The sequence below is a fragment of the Vulpes vulpes genome, chromosome 16 (assembly GCF_048418805.1).
Source record: "Vulpes vulpes isolate BD-2025 chromosome 16, VulVul3, whole genome shotgun sequence".
Lineage (NCBI taxonomy): Eukaryota > Metazoa > Chordata > Mammalia > Carnivora > Canidae > Vulpes > Vulpes vulpes.
The window spans coordinates 73,414,244-73,430,867 of NC_132795.1; the positions used below are offsets into that span (position 1 = coordinate 73,414,244).

The 16,624-nt window shown below is 39.5% G+C and overlaps 2 protein-coding genes across 5 annotated transcripts in view; one reads left to right on the forward strand and one right to left on the reverse strand.

The window, feature by feature from the left end:
• The window catches only part of C16H2orf92 (chromosome 16 C2orf92 homolog), a 47,308-nt gene that overhangs the window by 19,620 nt on the left and 11,064 nt on the right, over positions 1-16,624 (reverse strand). For all 4 annotated transcript variants that reach the window (XM_072742216.1, XM_072742215.1, XM_072742214.1 and 1 more), the window contains 5 exons: positions 14,475-14,609; positions 14,298-14,360; positions 2,431-2,526; positions 417-551; positions 219-302 (listed from right to left, as the gene is read on the reverse strand). In XM_072742216.1, coding sequence (XP_072598317.1) covers positions 219-302; positions 417-551; positions 2,431-2,526; positions 14,298-14,360; positions 14,475-14,609 — 513 coding nt within the window. The remainder of the gene's footprint in view (positions 1-218; positions 303-416; positions 552-2,430; positions 2,527-14,297; positions 14,361-14,474; positions 14,610-16,624) is intronic.
• LOC112915184 (small ribosomal subunit protein uS8) lies at positions 4,366-4,791 on the forward strand. The gene has a single exon (XM_025992515.2). It carries the CDS (start codon positions 4,386-4,388, stop codon positions 4,776-4,778), a length of 393 nt encoding a protein of 130 aa, XP_025848300.2. The 5' UTR covers positions 4,366-4,385; the 3' UTR covers positions 4,779-4,791.

Genomic DNA, 16,624 nt, shown 5'->3' on the forward strand with positions numbered 1-16,624 from the left:
GACCCCACTTTGAGGATAAGAATCCTTATCCTTTCCATAATCCTTTCCATTATGCTTTGCCTAATTTCCTTGGACTCTGACATTCAAAGAACTGGTTATAACCTCAAGGCAAGCACTCTCCCTCCCATCCAAGCACTAGGTTATCTGAGCAACAACCATGGACAAGGACGAGACTCTTCAAATACAACCTGATGGCTTCACATGAGGGAGGTACTTACCAAATAGTTTAGCCAAATGTTGTTCTCGATTATTTGAACTTGATATTAATTCAGTATTTATCAAGCTCTTTACTGAAGGATAGCCTATGGAAAAAAAAAACCTTATCTGTGATTAAATCATTCACTGGACCTGCATTTATTCTTTTTAAGTCAATATTCTCTTGCACGGTATTTTGAGAGGAGTATCACACACTTCACCTGCTCCAGGAGAAGGAGAACTGGACTTGGGTTCTAGTCCACTTTTTGAGTGCCTCGTGCTCTTGGGCAGTAGAGTTCTGAGGGATTTGGCTTTCCCATCTGAGACTGGTGGGAAAGGTGCCAACCACAAGAGGCCTGTGAAGAAGGAAAGAGATGAAATTTGCTGATGTCATCTGTGGATGAAAAGTGCTATCCCCTTATCATATCCCAGTGTTCATATCTACTATAAACTGCAATAGGTGACCCTGGATCCAAGCATGGTTATGCTCAGTGTTCAGTTCTGGGGGAGAGCAAAGAGAGATAGACACAACGTCTCAGTGTCTTCTCAACAAAAACTTTCCCCTCCATAGGAAAAGAGGCCAACAAGCAATGACTTTGACCATCTTGGAAATGTGATGCCTTCTTGTTTTGGAGGACAGGGAACACTACTGCATACTCTGCACTAAACCACACTAGAGTCTATGTTTGGAGGGAGCTCAGAGGGCCTCGGGCTACCCCCTACCTGACCTGTTTGATAAGCACAAGAAATTTCTGATGTTGTCATTGACGAATGAAAAAATGAAGGTATAAATGGAAAAGCACTGGGTTAACAATCTCCTCTAGGATGTCATGGAGTGATTTCAAGACTTCTGCTGACACTCATGGGGCCACATCAAGGATATGGGTTAACTCTGCTAAAAGATGTAGCAACTCATGGAATTTTGAAGTACATTTTCAGGATTTTCATTATGGACATTGTGATGCCTAAGTGTTTTAGTACATTTTCTTGATTCTATGTCTAAGTGTTTGAATACATTTTCTTGATTCTAGGTCAAGACTAGCCTTTTTCTCTGGCCATGGGGAGTGGGTAAAAACAGCAGGGAGGAGAAATTTATTCCCTAATGAAGTTTTAGGTCCATAGCAGCCACCTATCATAAGTGAAAGAGCATTCATGAAGTGTCTGCAGATACATTCAATCACTCATGCACTTTGTAAAAAAATGTGTTCTTTATATTGTGTCAGCCAAGGGAACATAATAAAACATTGTTCAGGGTACACCATCATTATTACACAGTAAAATATTCACTTTAATGTGTGGTTTTTAGGGATGCCTGGGTAGCTCAGTGGTTGAACGTCTGACTTCAGCTCAGGGTGTGACCCCAGGGTCCCGGGATAGAGTCTCACATTGGGTTCCCTGCATCGAGCCTGATTCTCCCTCTGCCTGTGTCTCTGCCTCTCTCTCTGCATCTCTCATGAATAAATAAATAAAATCTTTTAAAAAAAATAATGTGTGGTTTATAAAATGCAATTGGGAGGACCACTTCATTGGATATAAAAATGGTTTGCTAATAGTACCATAATTTCAACATAGCATACAGGGCTGGATTAGCCCGATAATTAATTATTCAATTTAAATATTTTCCTAATGCACACAGTGTCCACTTGAAAGGTTTTCTCTGTCACTTGTGTGATTTACACTAATGTACATGTTTTTTGCATTTGTGACAGTTTCCTTGCATTGGCTTTGGCATTTGAGCATCAGTCCAAAGATAGAAATAATCTGGCTCTGTCTCTTGGTGAAAATATTTTCCAGAGGCTAGGGTACAAGGTGGGGAGATGATGAAGAGGGATATGGGAAGGCTTTACTATCCCAAGCCAGTGACCAGGTCAGTCATGCACATTGAACTATAAAGTGCTGTCGAATAGAAAGTCATTACGCTACTCACAGCAAGTATTACCAGGGACAGTGAGCATCACTTGTAAATATGTTCCTATCCTCTGGAGAGCCTCCAGGGTGAGAGAACCTGCCTAACACATGAACTTCAGAGATCATCCCCACAATACAGTGCTACTCATACTTTAGAACACAGGTTTCCATAGTTGGCAGAAGGTTACAGAGAGTATATTGGATAATTTTTTCTTCCATATCTCAGTTAACACACCTGGGTTAAGAATGCTAAAATAATAAGGTAGTACAAACAATACAATACATAGGCTTTTATAAACATATACACTTAAAATTTTAAAGATATACCTTTACTTTCTTTGACTTCTCTCTTTGTAATTGATTTTCCTGCTGTTCTCATTTTATCAAGTGGAACTTTGGAAAACACTTGCTGTAGAATTTCATCTCAAGTGAAGCAAGAAAGGCATGTTAATACCAGCAGTCCACAATTAATATATTCTACTCTGTAAGTACCAGAAGTAGTCTATGAATTCAGTGAATAGATGATACAGATGCAATGGATATATAATGTTATGCTCTAAAATACCTTGACTGGGGAAGGAAATTTTGGTCTGTCTAAATCAGTTCTGAAAAGTTGAGATTTCAGGGCACCTGCGTGGCTCAGTCAGTTAAGTGTCTCTCTCTCTCTTTTTTTTTTTTTTTTAACAATGTGGTTTTTATTTTTTTTGTAAGTTTTTTTTATTGGAGTTCGATTTGCCAACATATAGCATAACACCCAGTGCTCATCCCGTCAAGTGCCCCCCAGTGCCCGTCACCCGGTCACCCCATCCCCCGCCCACCTCCCCTTCTACTACCCCTTGTTCATTTCCCAGAGTTAGGAGTCTCTCATGTTCCGTCACCCTCTCTGATTTTTCCCACTCGCTTTCTCTCCTTTCCCCTATAATCTCTTTCACTATTTTTTATATTCCCCGTAAAGTGAAATCATATAATGTTTGTCCTCCGATTGACTTACCTCACTCAGCATAATACCCTCCAGTTCCATCCACGTCGAAGCAAATGGTGGGTATTCATCATTTCTAATGTGCCTGACTCTTAATTTCAACTCAGATCATGATCTCAAGGTTGTGAGATTGAGACCCAAATTGGGCTCTGTGCTGGACATGGAGCCTCCTTGGGATTCTCTCTCTCACTCTGCCTATGCCCCCTCCCTCTCTAAAAAAAAAATTGAGATTTCACTCGATATCCCAGACAGGAAACATTACCTATTATGTATATGTGATTAGAAATTTTGCCCCCCCCCCCAAAAAAAGAAATTTTGCTCCAAATCTCACGATATTTGTCATAATTTCTCTTACTCCTGCCATTATTCTCTCCACGTCTGAGACTATCCCCAAGTTTTCCCTCTGTATGAACAAACCTCTTTCCTATTTCTACAACATGTGTGTCATTTTCTTCCGGTAAGATCCACTACCTCTTGTAGGAAGCTTCTCCCAGTGAAAGTCATGTTTTATAGCAGACAAGTCTAGAGCCAGATCCTGATTTTTTTTGTTTACCAACAGGTGATCTTAGGCAAATAACTTCACTTCTTTGATCTTCACTTCCCTCACTGGTAGGTTAAAGATACGATTACTTAATTCATAGAGGTTTTGTCAAAGCTGAATAAAACAACGTATGTAAAAGCACCTAATACAGTGCCAGTGTGAGGATCATGTTGAAGGCTAAACATTTGGAAAATACTAATCACCATCTTATTTGTAACAATAACCCTCAGATCCACTAGTAAACATTGCTTGTTTTCTGCTCACTGGAACCATGAACAAGTGGAATAATATGCCATTAAGAATGCCATTAATATATGACATGAAAAAGAGATATCTGCCACAGATTCTATAGCGTTCCATCACCAGCCAATTTTGCCCCCTTCCATGTGTAATTATGATGGGAGCTTCAGAGATCAGCCCTGAGAGACACTTCCTTTCGACCTTCCCTTGCAGCCAGGAGAGCACTATGGGACCCATAAAAGTTCTCTGAAGACTCCTGGGACCCTGGAATAATCTTGCTCTTCTACATGGGAGAAAGTAGTACTGAGGCTGCACTTCTGCATCCCTTTTATCTCTTACCTAGTTCCTAAAAATCATAAGGCCCATGTACACTGGAACAGAATGGAAGACTGTGGAAGACAAATTACAAATGTAATTTGTACAGCTTTTTACCAAGCCCTAACTCTACTCAGAAACCACACAAGGTACTGGAGATTCAAAGAGGACAGAGATCTCTTTCCGCCATCTCTCTGAGCCGCCACAATGGTGCGCATGAACGTCCTGGCAGATGCTCTCAAGAGCATCAACAACGCTGAAAAGAGAGGCAAGCGCCAGGTTCTTATCAGGCCATGCTCCAAAGTCATCGTCCGATTTCTCACTGTGATGATGAAGCATGGTTACATTGGCGAATTTGAAATCATCGATGATCACAGAGCTGGGAAAATTGTTGTGAACCTCACAGGCAGGTTAAACAAGTGTGGAGTGATCAGCCCCAGATTTGATGTACAACTGAAAGATCTAGAAAAATGGCAGAATAACCTGCTCCCATCCCGCCAGTTTGGTTTCATTGTACTGACAACCTCAGCCGGCATCATCGACCACGAAGAAGCAAGACGAAAACACACAGGAGGGAAAATCCTGGGATTCTTTTTCTAGGGATGTAATTCATACATGCAAATAAAATGCCTCAATGGAAAGGAAAAAAAAAAAACAAAGAGGACAGAGAATGACATCACCAAAATGGTGACATAGGAAATCACAGCATCCATCCTCTGACAAAGATTAACAATTAGACAGCTATCCATGAACAAAAACAGCCCTAGGAGAGCTCTGGACTCCACCTAAAAAACTTCAGCACCACAGTGGAACAACAACAGCAACCTAAGATAATCACACAAAAAGAGAAAGAAGACAGCTTTATTTTGTCTGCATAGCACCCAGCATCAAGAGGGAACTGCCTGGCTAGAAAGATTTCCCCATGCAGGAAAGGAAGAGCAAGGTGAGCAATAAGCTTCTCCCAATTTCAACAATGGACAGATCATCTAGACAGAAAAAGCAACAAGGAGATGTTATACTTAAACCATATTTTAGACCAAATGGACCTAACATACATACACAGAACATTCTCTCCAACAGCAACAGAAAACACATTCTTCTTAAGTGCACACAGAACATTCTCCAGGATAGATTATATTTTAGGTCACAAAAAAAGTCTTAGCAAATTTAATAAGATTGAAATTATACCAGTAATTGCACAATGACCCCAAGGCATGAAACTAAAAATCAATACCTTAAGGAAAGCTGGAAAATTCACAAATATGTGGAAATTAAACATACATTCTGAACAACCAATGGGTCAAAGAAGAAATCAAAAGGGAAATTTTTAAAATCTTGAAACAAACAAAAATGGAAATATAATTTACTAAAACTTATGGGATGCTACAAAATCAGTTTTAAGGGGGGAGTTTATAGCAATAAATGCCCAAAATAAGGAAAAATAAAGCTCTGAAATAAACAACCTGACTTCATATCTCAAGGAACTAGAAAAAGAAGAACTAAACCCAAAGTTTGCAGAAACAAATAACAAAGACCATAGCAGAAATACATGAAAGAGATACCATAAAAAATAATAGAAATGATTAACAAAACTAAAAGTTGGTTTATTGAAAAGATAAACAAAATTGACAAATCTTTAGCTTATCCAACTAAAAAAAAAAAAAAAAAAACATTGAGAAGACTCTATCACAAATGAAAGAGGAGACTTGACAATTGATACTACAGAAATACCAAGGATGACAAGAGACTACCATGAACTATTACACCAACAAACCACAAGAAATGGACAAATTCCTAGAAACATACAACTTACCAAGACTGAATCATGAAGAAATATAAAAGCTTAACTGACCAATAATGAGTAGGGAAATTGAATCAATAATTAAAATCTTCCCAGGAAAGAAAAGCCCAGGACAAGATGGCTTCACAGGTGAATTCTACCAAACATCTAAAGAAGAATTAGTGCTGATCCTCCTCAAACTCTTCCAAAAAACTGGAGAAGAGAAACTCTCAAACTCACTTTACAAGGACAGCAAAGCCAAATAATATACCAAAAGTCAGATAAGAACACTACAAGAAAAGAAAACTATAGACCAATATCCCTAATGAATAGAAATGCAAAATTCTCAGCAACATATTAGCAAACTGAATTCAACAGGATATGAAAATATATGAAAAGAGTTATACACCATAACCAAGTGGAATTTATCCATCAATGCAAGAATGATTCAACATACGCAAATCAATAAGCGTGATACACCACATTAATAGAATGAAAGATAAAGATCATTTGATCATCTCAACAGATGAAGGAAAAAAAATTGAAAAACTACAACATCCTTTCATTTAAAAAAAAATGCTCAACAAATTTGGTTATAGAAGGAATACATATGACGAGCCCACAGGTAACATCATATTCAATAGTGAAAGGTTGAAAGCTTTTCATCTGAGACCAGGAACTAGACAAAGGTGCTAACTCTCATCATTCCTATTCAACATAATACTGGAAGTGCTAGAGCAATCAGCAAGAAAAAGAAAGTAAAGTCATCCAAATCACAAAAGTAAGAAGTAAAATTATCTTTGTTCGCAGATGATATAATCTTACATGGAGAAAATTCTAAAGACTACCAAAAAACAGAATTAATCAATGAGTTCAGTAAAATTTCAGGATACAAAATCAACAGGATACAAATCACTTACAATTCTATACACTAACAATGAAACATCTGAAAAAAAAACACAACTCATTCACAATAATATTAAAAACAATAGAATAGTTAGAAAAAATTAACCAGAGGCAAAAGATCTATACACTTAAAACTATAATACTTTGGATACATAGGAATAAATCTAACCAAAGAGGTAAAACATCTTTACTCTGAAAACTATAGAACACTTATGAAAGAAATTGAGGAAGACACAAAGAATTGGAAAAACATTCTATGCCCATGGATTAGAAAAACAAATATTGTTAAAATGTCTATGTTACCCAAAGCAATCTACACAATCAATGCAATCCTTATCAAAATACCATCAACAGGGGGATCCCTGGGTAGCTTGGTGGTTCAGCGCCTGCCTTCCACCCAGGGCGCAAAACTAGAGACCCGGGATCGAGTCCCATGTTGGGCTCCCTGCATGGAGCCTGCTTCTCCCTCTGCCTGTGTCTCTGCCTCTCTCTCTCTCTCTCTCTTTCTCTCCCCCTCTCTCTCACTGTCTCTCATGAATAAATAAATAAAATTTTAAAAATACCATCAACATTTTTCACAGAGCTCAAACAAATAACCCTAAAATTTGTATGGAACCAGAAAAGACCCTGAATAGCCAAAGGAATGTTGAAAAAGAAAACCAAAGCTGGTGGCATCACAGTTTTGGACTTCAAGCTCTATTACAAAGCTCTAATCATTAAGACAGTATGATATTGGCACAAAAACAGACACATAGATCAATAGAACAGAATAAAGAACCCAGAAATGGACCTTCAACTCTATGGTCAACTAATCTTCAACCAAGCAGGAAAGAATATCCAATGGAAAAAAAGACGGTCTCTTCAACAAATGGTGTTGGGAAAATTGAATAGCCACATGTAGGAGAATGAAACTGGACCATTTTCTTACACCATAAACAAAAATAAACTCAAAATTGATGAAAAACCTAAATGTAGATAGGAATCCATCAAAATCCTAGAGGGCACTGCAGGCAGCAACCTCTTCAATCTCAGCCGCAGGAACTTCTTGTTAGGTCTTCAAAGGCAAGGGCAAAAAAAACCACAAAAATTAACTACTGGGACTTCATCAAGATAAAGTTTTTGCCCAGTAAAGGAAACAGTCGACAAAACCAAAAGACAACCTGTAGAATGGGAGAAGATATTTGCAGATGTTTTATCAGATAAAGGGCTATTATCAAAGATTTACAGGGCAGCCTGGGTGGCTCAGTGGTTTAGTGCCGCTTTTGGCCCGGGGTTGTGATCCTGGAGACCCGGGATCAAATCCTGAGTCGGGCTCCCTGCGTGGAGCCCTCTGCCTATGTCTCTGCCTCTCTCTCTCTGTGTCTCTCCCATGAATAAATAAATAAAATCTTTAAAAAAAAAAGATTTACAGAGAACTTATCAAACTCAACATCTGAAAAAAACCCAAATAATCCAATCAAGAAATGGGCAGAAGATATGAACAGATATTTCTTCAAAGAAGACATACAAATGGCCAATAGATACATGAAAAAAATGCTCAACATCACTCAGCATCAGGGAAATACAAATCAAAATCACAGTGAGATACCTCCTCATGCCAGTCAAAATGGCTAAAATTAACAATTCAGGAAACAACAAATGTTGGTGAGGATGCAAAGAAAGGGGAACCCTCTTACACTGCTGGTGGGAATGCAAACTGGTACAGCCACACTGGAAAACAGTATACAGGTTTCTCAAAAGAGTAAAACAGAGCTACCCTATGACCCAGTAATTGCACTCCTAGGTATTTACCCAAAGGATCAAACGTAGTGCTCTGAAGGGGCTCCTGCACCCCAATGTTCATAGCAGCAATGTCCACAATAACCAAACTATTGCAAGAGCCCAGATATCCATGGTCAGATGAATGGATAAAGAAAATGTGGTCTATATATATACAATGGAATATTACTCAGCCATCAAAAAAATGAAATCTTACCATCTGCAATGACATGGATGAAACTAGAAGGTATCATGCTAAGCAAAATAAGTCAATCAGAGAAAGACAATTATGATTTCACTCATACGTGGAATTTATGAAAAACAGATGATCATACGGGAAGGGAAGGGAAAATAAAATAAGATGAAATGAGAGGAGGAGACATAATCATAAGACATTATCAAATCATAAGAGACTCAACTATAGAAAACAAACCAAGGGTTGCTGGATGGGAGATGGGCGGGGGATGGGGTAACTGGGTAATGGGCACGATGGAGGGCAGGTGATATAATGAGTATTGGGTGTTAGATGCAACTGATGAATCACTGAACTCTACCTATGAAACCGACAATACACTCTAGGTTAATTAATTTAATATAAATAAAATAATTTTTTTAACTACAAGACTTTGATGAAAAAAGTTGACAAAGACACAAAGGGAAAGATATCCCATGTTCATGGCTCAGAAGAACAAATATTGCCATAATGTCTATACTACTCAAAGCCATTTATAGATTCAATGTGATCCCTATTAAAATCCCAATGCCTGGGTGCCTGGGTGGCTCAGTAGGTTAAGCACTTGACTCTTGATTTCAGCTCAGGTCATGATCTCAGGGTTGTGAGATTGGTTGTGAGCCTGGAATCCACTTCTATGCTGGGTGGAGCCTTCTTAAGATTTTGTCTCTCCCTCTCCCTCTGCCCCTATCCACCTCTCAGGCTCTCAATAAATAAATAAATAAATAAATAAATAAATAAATAAATAAATAAAAAAAACCCCAATGGCATTTTTCACAGAAATAGAAAAAACAATCCTAAAATTCAGTTGGAACCACAGAAGACCCTAAATAGCTAAAGAAATCCTGATAAAGGAACAAAGCTGGAGGAGACACTACAATTCTTGATTTCAAACTATACTACAAAGCTGTAACAATCACAACATAAAAACTGTATGGCATAAAAATAGACATATAGATTAATGGAACAAAACTGAGAGCCCAAAATAAACTTTGCATATGCAGTCAACTCATACTTGACAAGAAAGCCAAGGATACTCAATGGGGAAAACATAGTCTCTTTAATAAACAGTGTTGAGAAAACTGAATAACCACATGCAGAAGAATAAAATGGACCACTATAGTACACCACTCAACAACAACAACAACAACAAAAAAGACTCAAAATGGATTAACAACTTAGTAACTGAAACCACAAAACTAGAAGGAATCGTAAGAGAAAAGTTCTCTGGCATTGGTCTTTTTTTTTCTTAAATTTTTAAATTTAAATTCAATTTAAGGGGTGCATGGGTGGCTCAGTAAGTTGAGTATCCAACTCCTCATTTTACCTCAGGTCATGATCTCGGGGTTTTGAGATCGAGCCCCATCTTGGGCTCTGCACTCAGCTGAGAGTCTGCTTGAGATTCTCTCTCTCCCCCTCTCTCTGCCCTTCCCCACACTTGTGTGCACTCTCACTCTCTCTCTCAAATAAATAAGTAAATTCAATTTAATTAACATATAGTGTATTATTAGTTTCAGAGGTAGAATTTAATGATTCATCAGTTGCATTAACACCCAGTGCTCATTACTTCAAGTGTCCTCCTTAATGCCCATCACTCACTTACCTGCCCCCCTCCAGCAACATTCAGCCTGTTTTCTATAGTTCTTGGCAACAATTTTTTTGTATATAATATCAAAGCACAGGAAACAAAAGCAAAAATAAACAAGAGAAACTACATTAGAGTGCTACAAAGCTTTTTTTGTACAGCAAAAGAAACAATCAACAAAATGAAAAGCAACCTAGAGAATGGAAGAAAATATGTGCAAATCATATATCTGATAAGGGGTTAATATCAAAATATATAAAGAACTCGTACAACTCAATAGCAAAAAGAGAAACAATATGACTCTTAAATGGGCAGAGGAATTAGACATTATTCCAAAGACATAAAAATGGCCAACAGATACTTGAAATGGTGTCAACATCACTAATCATCAGGGAAATGCAAATCAAAATCACACTCTCACTACTGTAAGAATGGCTATCATCAAAAAGACAAGAAATAAGTGTTCATGAGGACTGGAGGAAAGGAAACCCTTATGTACTGTTGGTGGGAATGTAAATTGGTACAGGGTTCATGGAAGTTCCTCAAAAAATTAAAAATAGGACTACCATATCATCCAGCAGTCCCACCTGTGGGTATACATCCAAAGGAAATGCAAACAGAATCTCAAGGAGATTATTTGCATGCCTATGTTCACTGCAGCAGTATTCACAATAGTCAAGACATAGGAACAATTTAAGTGTCCATCAATGAATGAATGGAAAGAAGAGGTGATATATATATATTACATAATATTATTTGGCCATGAAAAGAAGGAAATCCTGTGTTTTGCAACCATGTAAATAGACGTCGAGGGCATTATACTAAATGAAATAGAGAAACAAAAATACTGTATGATCTCACTTACGTGTAGAATCTAAATTAGCTGAACTCAGTAACAGAAAGTAGAGTGGTGATTGCCAGGGGTAAGGGGTAGAGGAAATGGGGAGATATTGATCAAAACTTACAAAGTTCCAGTTATAAGGTGAGTAAGTTCTGGTGATCTAATGCACAACATTGTGATTATAGTTAATTATACTGTATTACATACTTGAAAGTTGCTAAAAAAAAAGTAGATCTTAAATATTCTCAGCATTAAAAAGAAATAATTACAGGACACGGTGGAGGAATTAGGTAATACTATGATGTTCATCATTTTGCAATATATGTATCAAGTCACCATGTTTACACATTAAACGTACACAGTATTATATGTCAATCATATCTCAATAAATGTGGAGAGGGGACATAAGGTGATTAAGAAGTTTTTGTGAACTATTTATCACTCTGAATCATATAGCATTGTTTGGGGGTAAAATGTGGTCCAACTTCAAAATAACAGGACCAAAATAAACATTTAGAACCCAAATTATACAAAGAAACTCTGTATAATGGTTGCCATACGTAGTAGGCACTACATGGTTAAATATTTTAGAGAAGACAAAAACAAAAATATTTTACAGAAGACAAAAACAAAAACCTGCTGCCTGGTCTGCATCCCTGAGCCATCCAGACACGCGCGAGAGGCAGAAGTACAAAGAGACACAACCAAACACATTGATGCAGCCACACAGAGCAATATGGCAAAGGACAGGAGCAGACAGGAGAGGAAAGCCAGAAGGCAGGCACTAGGCTGAGCAGACTGAGAAGAAGTAGTGGGTCCTGCCAGGTGAGGCTGTGTTCTAGATCCAGTTGACCATGGTATTTACTGAGACCTCAAAAGTCACTCCTGTATGTAGATGTTGGGTGGCAGTAGACTCCCTCCACCTACACTCTGGTGCTCATAGTGATCTCAGCAGCCCTGATGCATCAGTGTGGGTAAGGACTGCCAGGACACAACAAATCCAAAGGGCAAGGCTATCCTCAGAGAGTTGCAAAATTCACTTACAAGTGTTGTATATGAAAACTGTACCTACAAAAATTAGGTAGAGGTAGGGGGAAGAGGGAGAAGAATAACAGATTTTATAAGTTCAGAAAACTCTTCCTTTATAAAACTGTTAGTAATTTCTCATATTTATATTTTTTGAAATATATTAATTTCTCCTTTTTATTTATTTTTTTAAGATTTTATCTATTTAATTAGAGAGAGAGAGAGCATGACCAGGGAGAGGGAGAGAGAAAATCTCAAGCAGACATCCCGCTGAGCACTGAGCCTGACAAGAGGTTCGATCCCATGACCCCAAGATCATGACCTGAGTCAAAAGCAAGAGTTGGACGTTTAACCAACAAAGCCACTCAGGTATCCCTCCTTCTCTTTTAAAGACAGTTTCTGTCTGTCTCTGAGGACAACAGTTTTATTTTCCCCTTCTAGGTTTCTTTGCTAAGCCACAGAAAACAATCACAAATTCCATTGATATGGTATTTATTCTGAGTCCTTTCTCAAGGGCTGTTGGTACATTGGCAGATGGCCTACTCACTTGATAAAATAGGTGCTTATGATAGCAACCCCCAAAAATTAGCTATCAGAATTACTAGTAAAATGATGAGTTCTCATCACTAGTCCCTTCCTTGATAGATGTATTGACCTACACAATCCTGAATTGTTGCTCAGAGAACCTGGAGAGTTTATTGGTGGCCCACCAATGCCAAGGCCAACACTGGCATGATGCTGGGCAGGTCAGCAGACCTTCCTGAGTTGATGGAATCTTCCCAAACCCTGAACTAGACACCCATCTTCACACTCACTCACTCCCCTTCCACACATGTAGGGTGGGATTCAGAGATATGGAGCTCCTGCAAGAAGGAGAAAAGTCTTCTGATCCCAGGTGAGAATTCCTGAGAGCACAGTAGGAGGCTACAAGAGCTATCTGCATCCCTTCACTCATTCAATCATGGCAACCTATCCATCATTCAATCAGCCAGATACTCAGTGCAGATCTACCAGAGCCTCTTTAATAGCACAGTGGAGGAAGGGCAAACCCAGAAATCCTGACATGGGACAGCTCCTGGAAAAAAAAAATGTCCATGTCCTGTGTAAAGGGAAATGTCCCCCATCCAAGCAGGATTGACAGGCATAGAGCTCTGTGATCAGAACACCCAATAGGTCTTTTTTTTTTAATTAATTTGTTTATTTATGATAGTCACAGAGAGAGAGAGAGAGAGAGGCAGAGACAAAGGCAGAGGGAGAAGCAGGCTCCATGCACCGGGAGCCTGATGTGGGATTCGATCCCGGGTCTCCAGGATCACGCCCTGGGCCAAAGGCAGGCGCTAAACCACTACGCCACTCAGGGATCCCCCCCAATAGGTCTTAACCTAGAGGGAAGCATCAGCTGCTTACACTCCTGAGAGCTGTTTCTCAGACCAGAAGTAACCCTCAGTGTCTATTCCTGACCTACACACACCACCAGAGAAGATATATTTCTTTGGGAAAAACGTCCCAGGACAGAATCATCCCAAACCAAGGAATCTGATCACTGGGATGGGGGTGGAGGAGGGAAGTGGATCTGTCTCTTCTTAACAATCTCCCCAGGGGATTCTCATGCTCAACTAGGACTGAGGACCTGGGGAAAAGGTTTATCTCAGCCTCAGGTCCTCTCTACTGCTGCAGGAATCCCCCAAGGATCTTGTCAGGCAGATGCGATGCAGCTGGTCTAAGGTGGGGTGTGACTCAGCACTTGTAGTAACTTGTGGCCCTGCTGCTGCTACATAGACCCCACTTTAAGGAGCAGAATCCTTTCCATATGTTTATCTTTCTATGCTTTGCCTAATTTCCTGGGACTCTGACATTCAAAGAACTGGTTATAACCTCAAGGCAAGCACTCTCCCTCCCATCCAAGCACTAGGTTATCTTAGCAACAACCAGGGACAAGGACGAGACTCTTCATATACAGCCCGATGGCTTCACCTGAGGGAGGTACTTACCAAATATTTTAGCCAAACCTTCATCCAAAGTTTTTGAACTTGATGAAAATTCAGTATTTGAGCCTGTGGGGAAAATAAACCTTAGCTGTGATTAAATCATTCACTGGACCTGCATTTATTCTTTTTAAGTCAATATTCTCTTGCATGGTATTTTGAGAGGAGTATCACACACTTCACCTGCTCCAGGAGAAGGAGAACTGGACTTGGGTTCTAGTCCACCTTTTGAGTGCCTCGTGCTCTTGGGCAGTAGAGTTCTGAGGGATTTGGCTTTCCCATCTGAGACTGGTGGGAAAGGTGCCAACCACAAGAGGCCTGTGAAGAAGGAAAGAGATGAAATTTGCTGATGTCATCTGTGGATGAAAAGTGCTATCCCCTTATCACATCCCAGTGTTCATATCTACTATAAACTGCAATAGGTGACCCTGGATCCAAGCATGGTTATGCTCAGTGCTCAGTTCTGGGGGAGAGCAAAGAGAGATGGACACAACGTCTCAGTGTCTTCTCAAAAAAACTTTCCCCTCCATAGGAAAAGATGCCAACAAGCAATGACTTTGACCATCTTGGAAATGTGATGCCTTCTTGTTTTGGAGGACAGGGAACAACACTACTGCATACTCTGCACTAAACCACACTAGAGTCTATGTTTGGAGGGGGCTCAGAGGGCCTCGGGCTACCCCCTACCTGACCTGTTTGATAAGCACAAGAAATTTCTGATGTTGTCATTGACGAATGAAAAAATGAAGGTATAAATGGAAAAGCACTGGGTTAACAATCTCCTCTAGGATGTCATGGAGTGATTTCAAGACTTCTGCTGACACTCATGGGGCCACATCAAGGATATGGGTTAACTCTGCTAAAAGATGTAGCAACTCATGGAATTTTGAAGTATATTTCAGGCTTTTCTCTATGAATGTTGCAATGTCTTAGGTGCTGCACAAATTTTCTTGATTCTAAGTCAAGGCTAGCCCTTTTCTCTGGTCCAAAGGAGCAGACAAACCACCAAGGAAGAAAAACTTATCCCCTAATGAAGAAGTTTCAGGGCATAGTACCAACTACTCTGAGTGCCACGGCATTCATAAAGTATCTGCAAGAATCAGAACTTCTTATAACCAGTGACAATGCTAAGTCTCACCTGGTTTCCTGACAGAAAACCTGCATAGCCATTGGTAATGTGTGCACATGGCAGCTTTCAACTCTATAGGAAAACCAGTGATCATGTAATTAATGGTGCATAGATATTGCTTCCAGGTGATGGCTTTTTGGTAAATGAAAGAAATAAAAAGTTCTTGGAACATCTAGGTGGCTCAGTGGTTGAGTGTCTGCCTTCAGATTGGGTGGTGATCCTGGGGTCCTGGGATTGAGGCCTGTATCAGGCTCTCTGCAGGGAGCCTGCTTTTCCCTCTCCCTCTACCTATGTCTCTGCCTCTCTCTGTGGGTCTCTCATGAATAAACAAAATCATAAAAAAATAAAAAGTTCTCTTTTGCTAAGATATTAGTGATCCATTAAGAATCAGTACTATGGAAGTGGAAGTAAGCCCATGCAGTAAAACATTTGTTCACAAAAATGCTTTGGTTTTTTTTCGTTTTTAAAAAAGATATTTATTTATTCATGAGACACACAGAGAGAAGCAGAGACACAGGCGGAGGGAGAAGCAGACTCCCTGCGGGGAGCCTGATGTGGGACTCAATCCCAGGACCCCAGGATCACACCCTGAGCCAAAAGCAAACGCTCAACCACTAAGCCACCCAGGTGCCCCAAATGCTTTGGTTTTTAAGGTGCCTGACAAAGGTACTCACATTTTCCCCTTTTCTCGATATCACCCCTGACAGTTTGCATAATGTGCCTACTGTCCTTTTTGCTTCTCTCCACAGACCCAATAGCCATACACTGAGAGAATTTGCCAGAATGCTGTCAGCCAACTAGTTTAGTAGATAGCAAAAGTGGTTCCAAACGCAGCCAAACCCTAAAAATAGAGTATGTAAATCTAATTTTCACTTTGAAAAATCTATATTCATAACATGTTTATAACAGCATTATTAAGATAGCTAAAAAGTGGAAACCACACAAATGTCCACCAGTTAACAACTGGATTAACTGGCTGTGGCATATTCATACAATGGAATATTGTTTAGCTATAGAAAGGAATGAAGTACTGACACAGGCTGCAGTGTGGCTGAACCATGAAACATATTATATGTAAGAAGCCAGTCACAAAAGATCACATGTTGTATGATTCCATATATGAAACGTCCAGAATAGACAAATCTATAGAGCAGTCGGTAGATTAGTGGCCAGGGGCTGTGGGAAAGAGGGAGCGGGGAGTGAT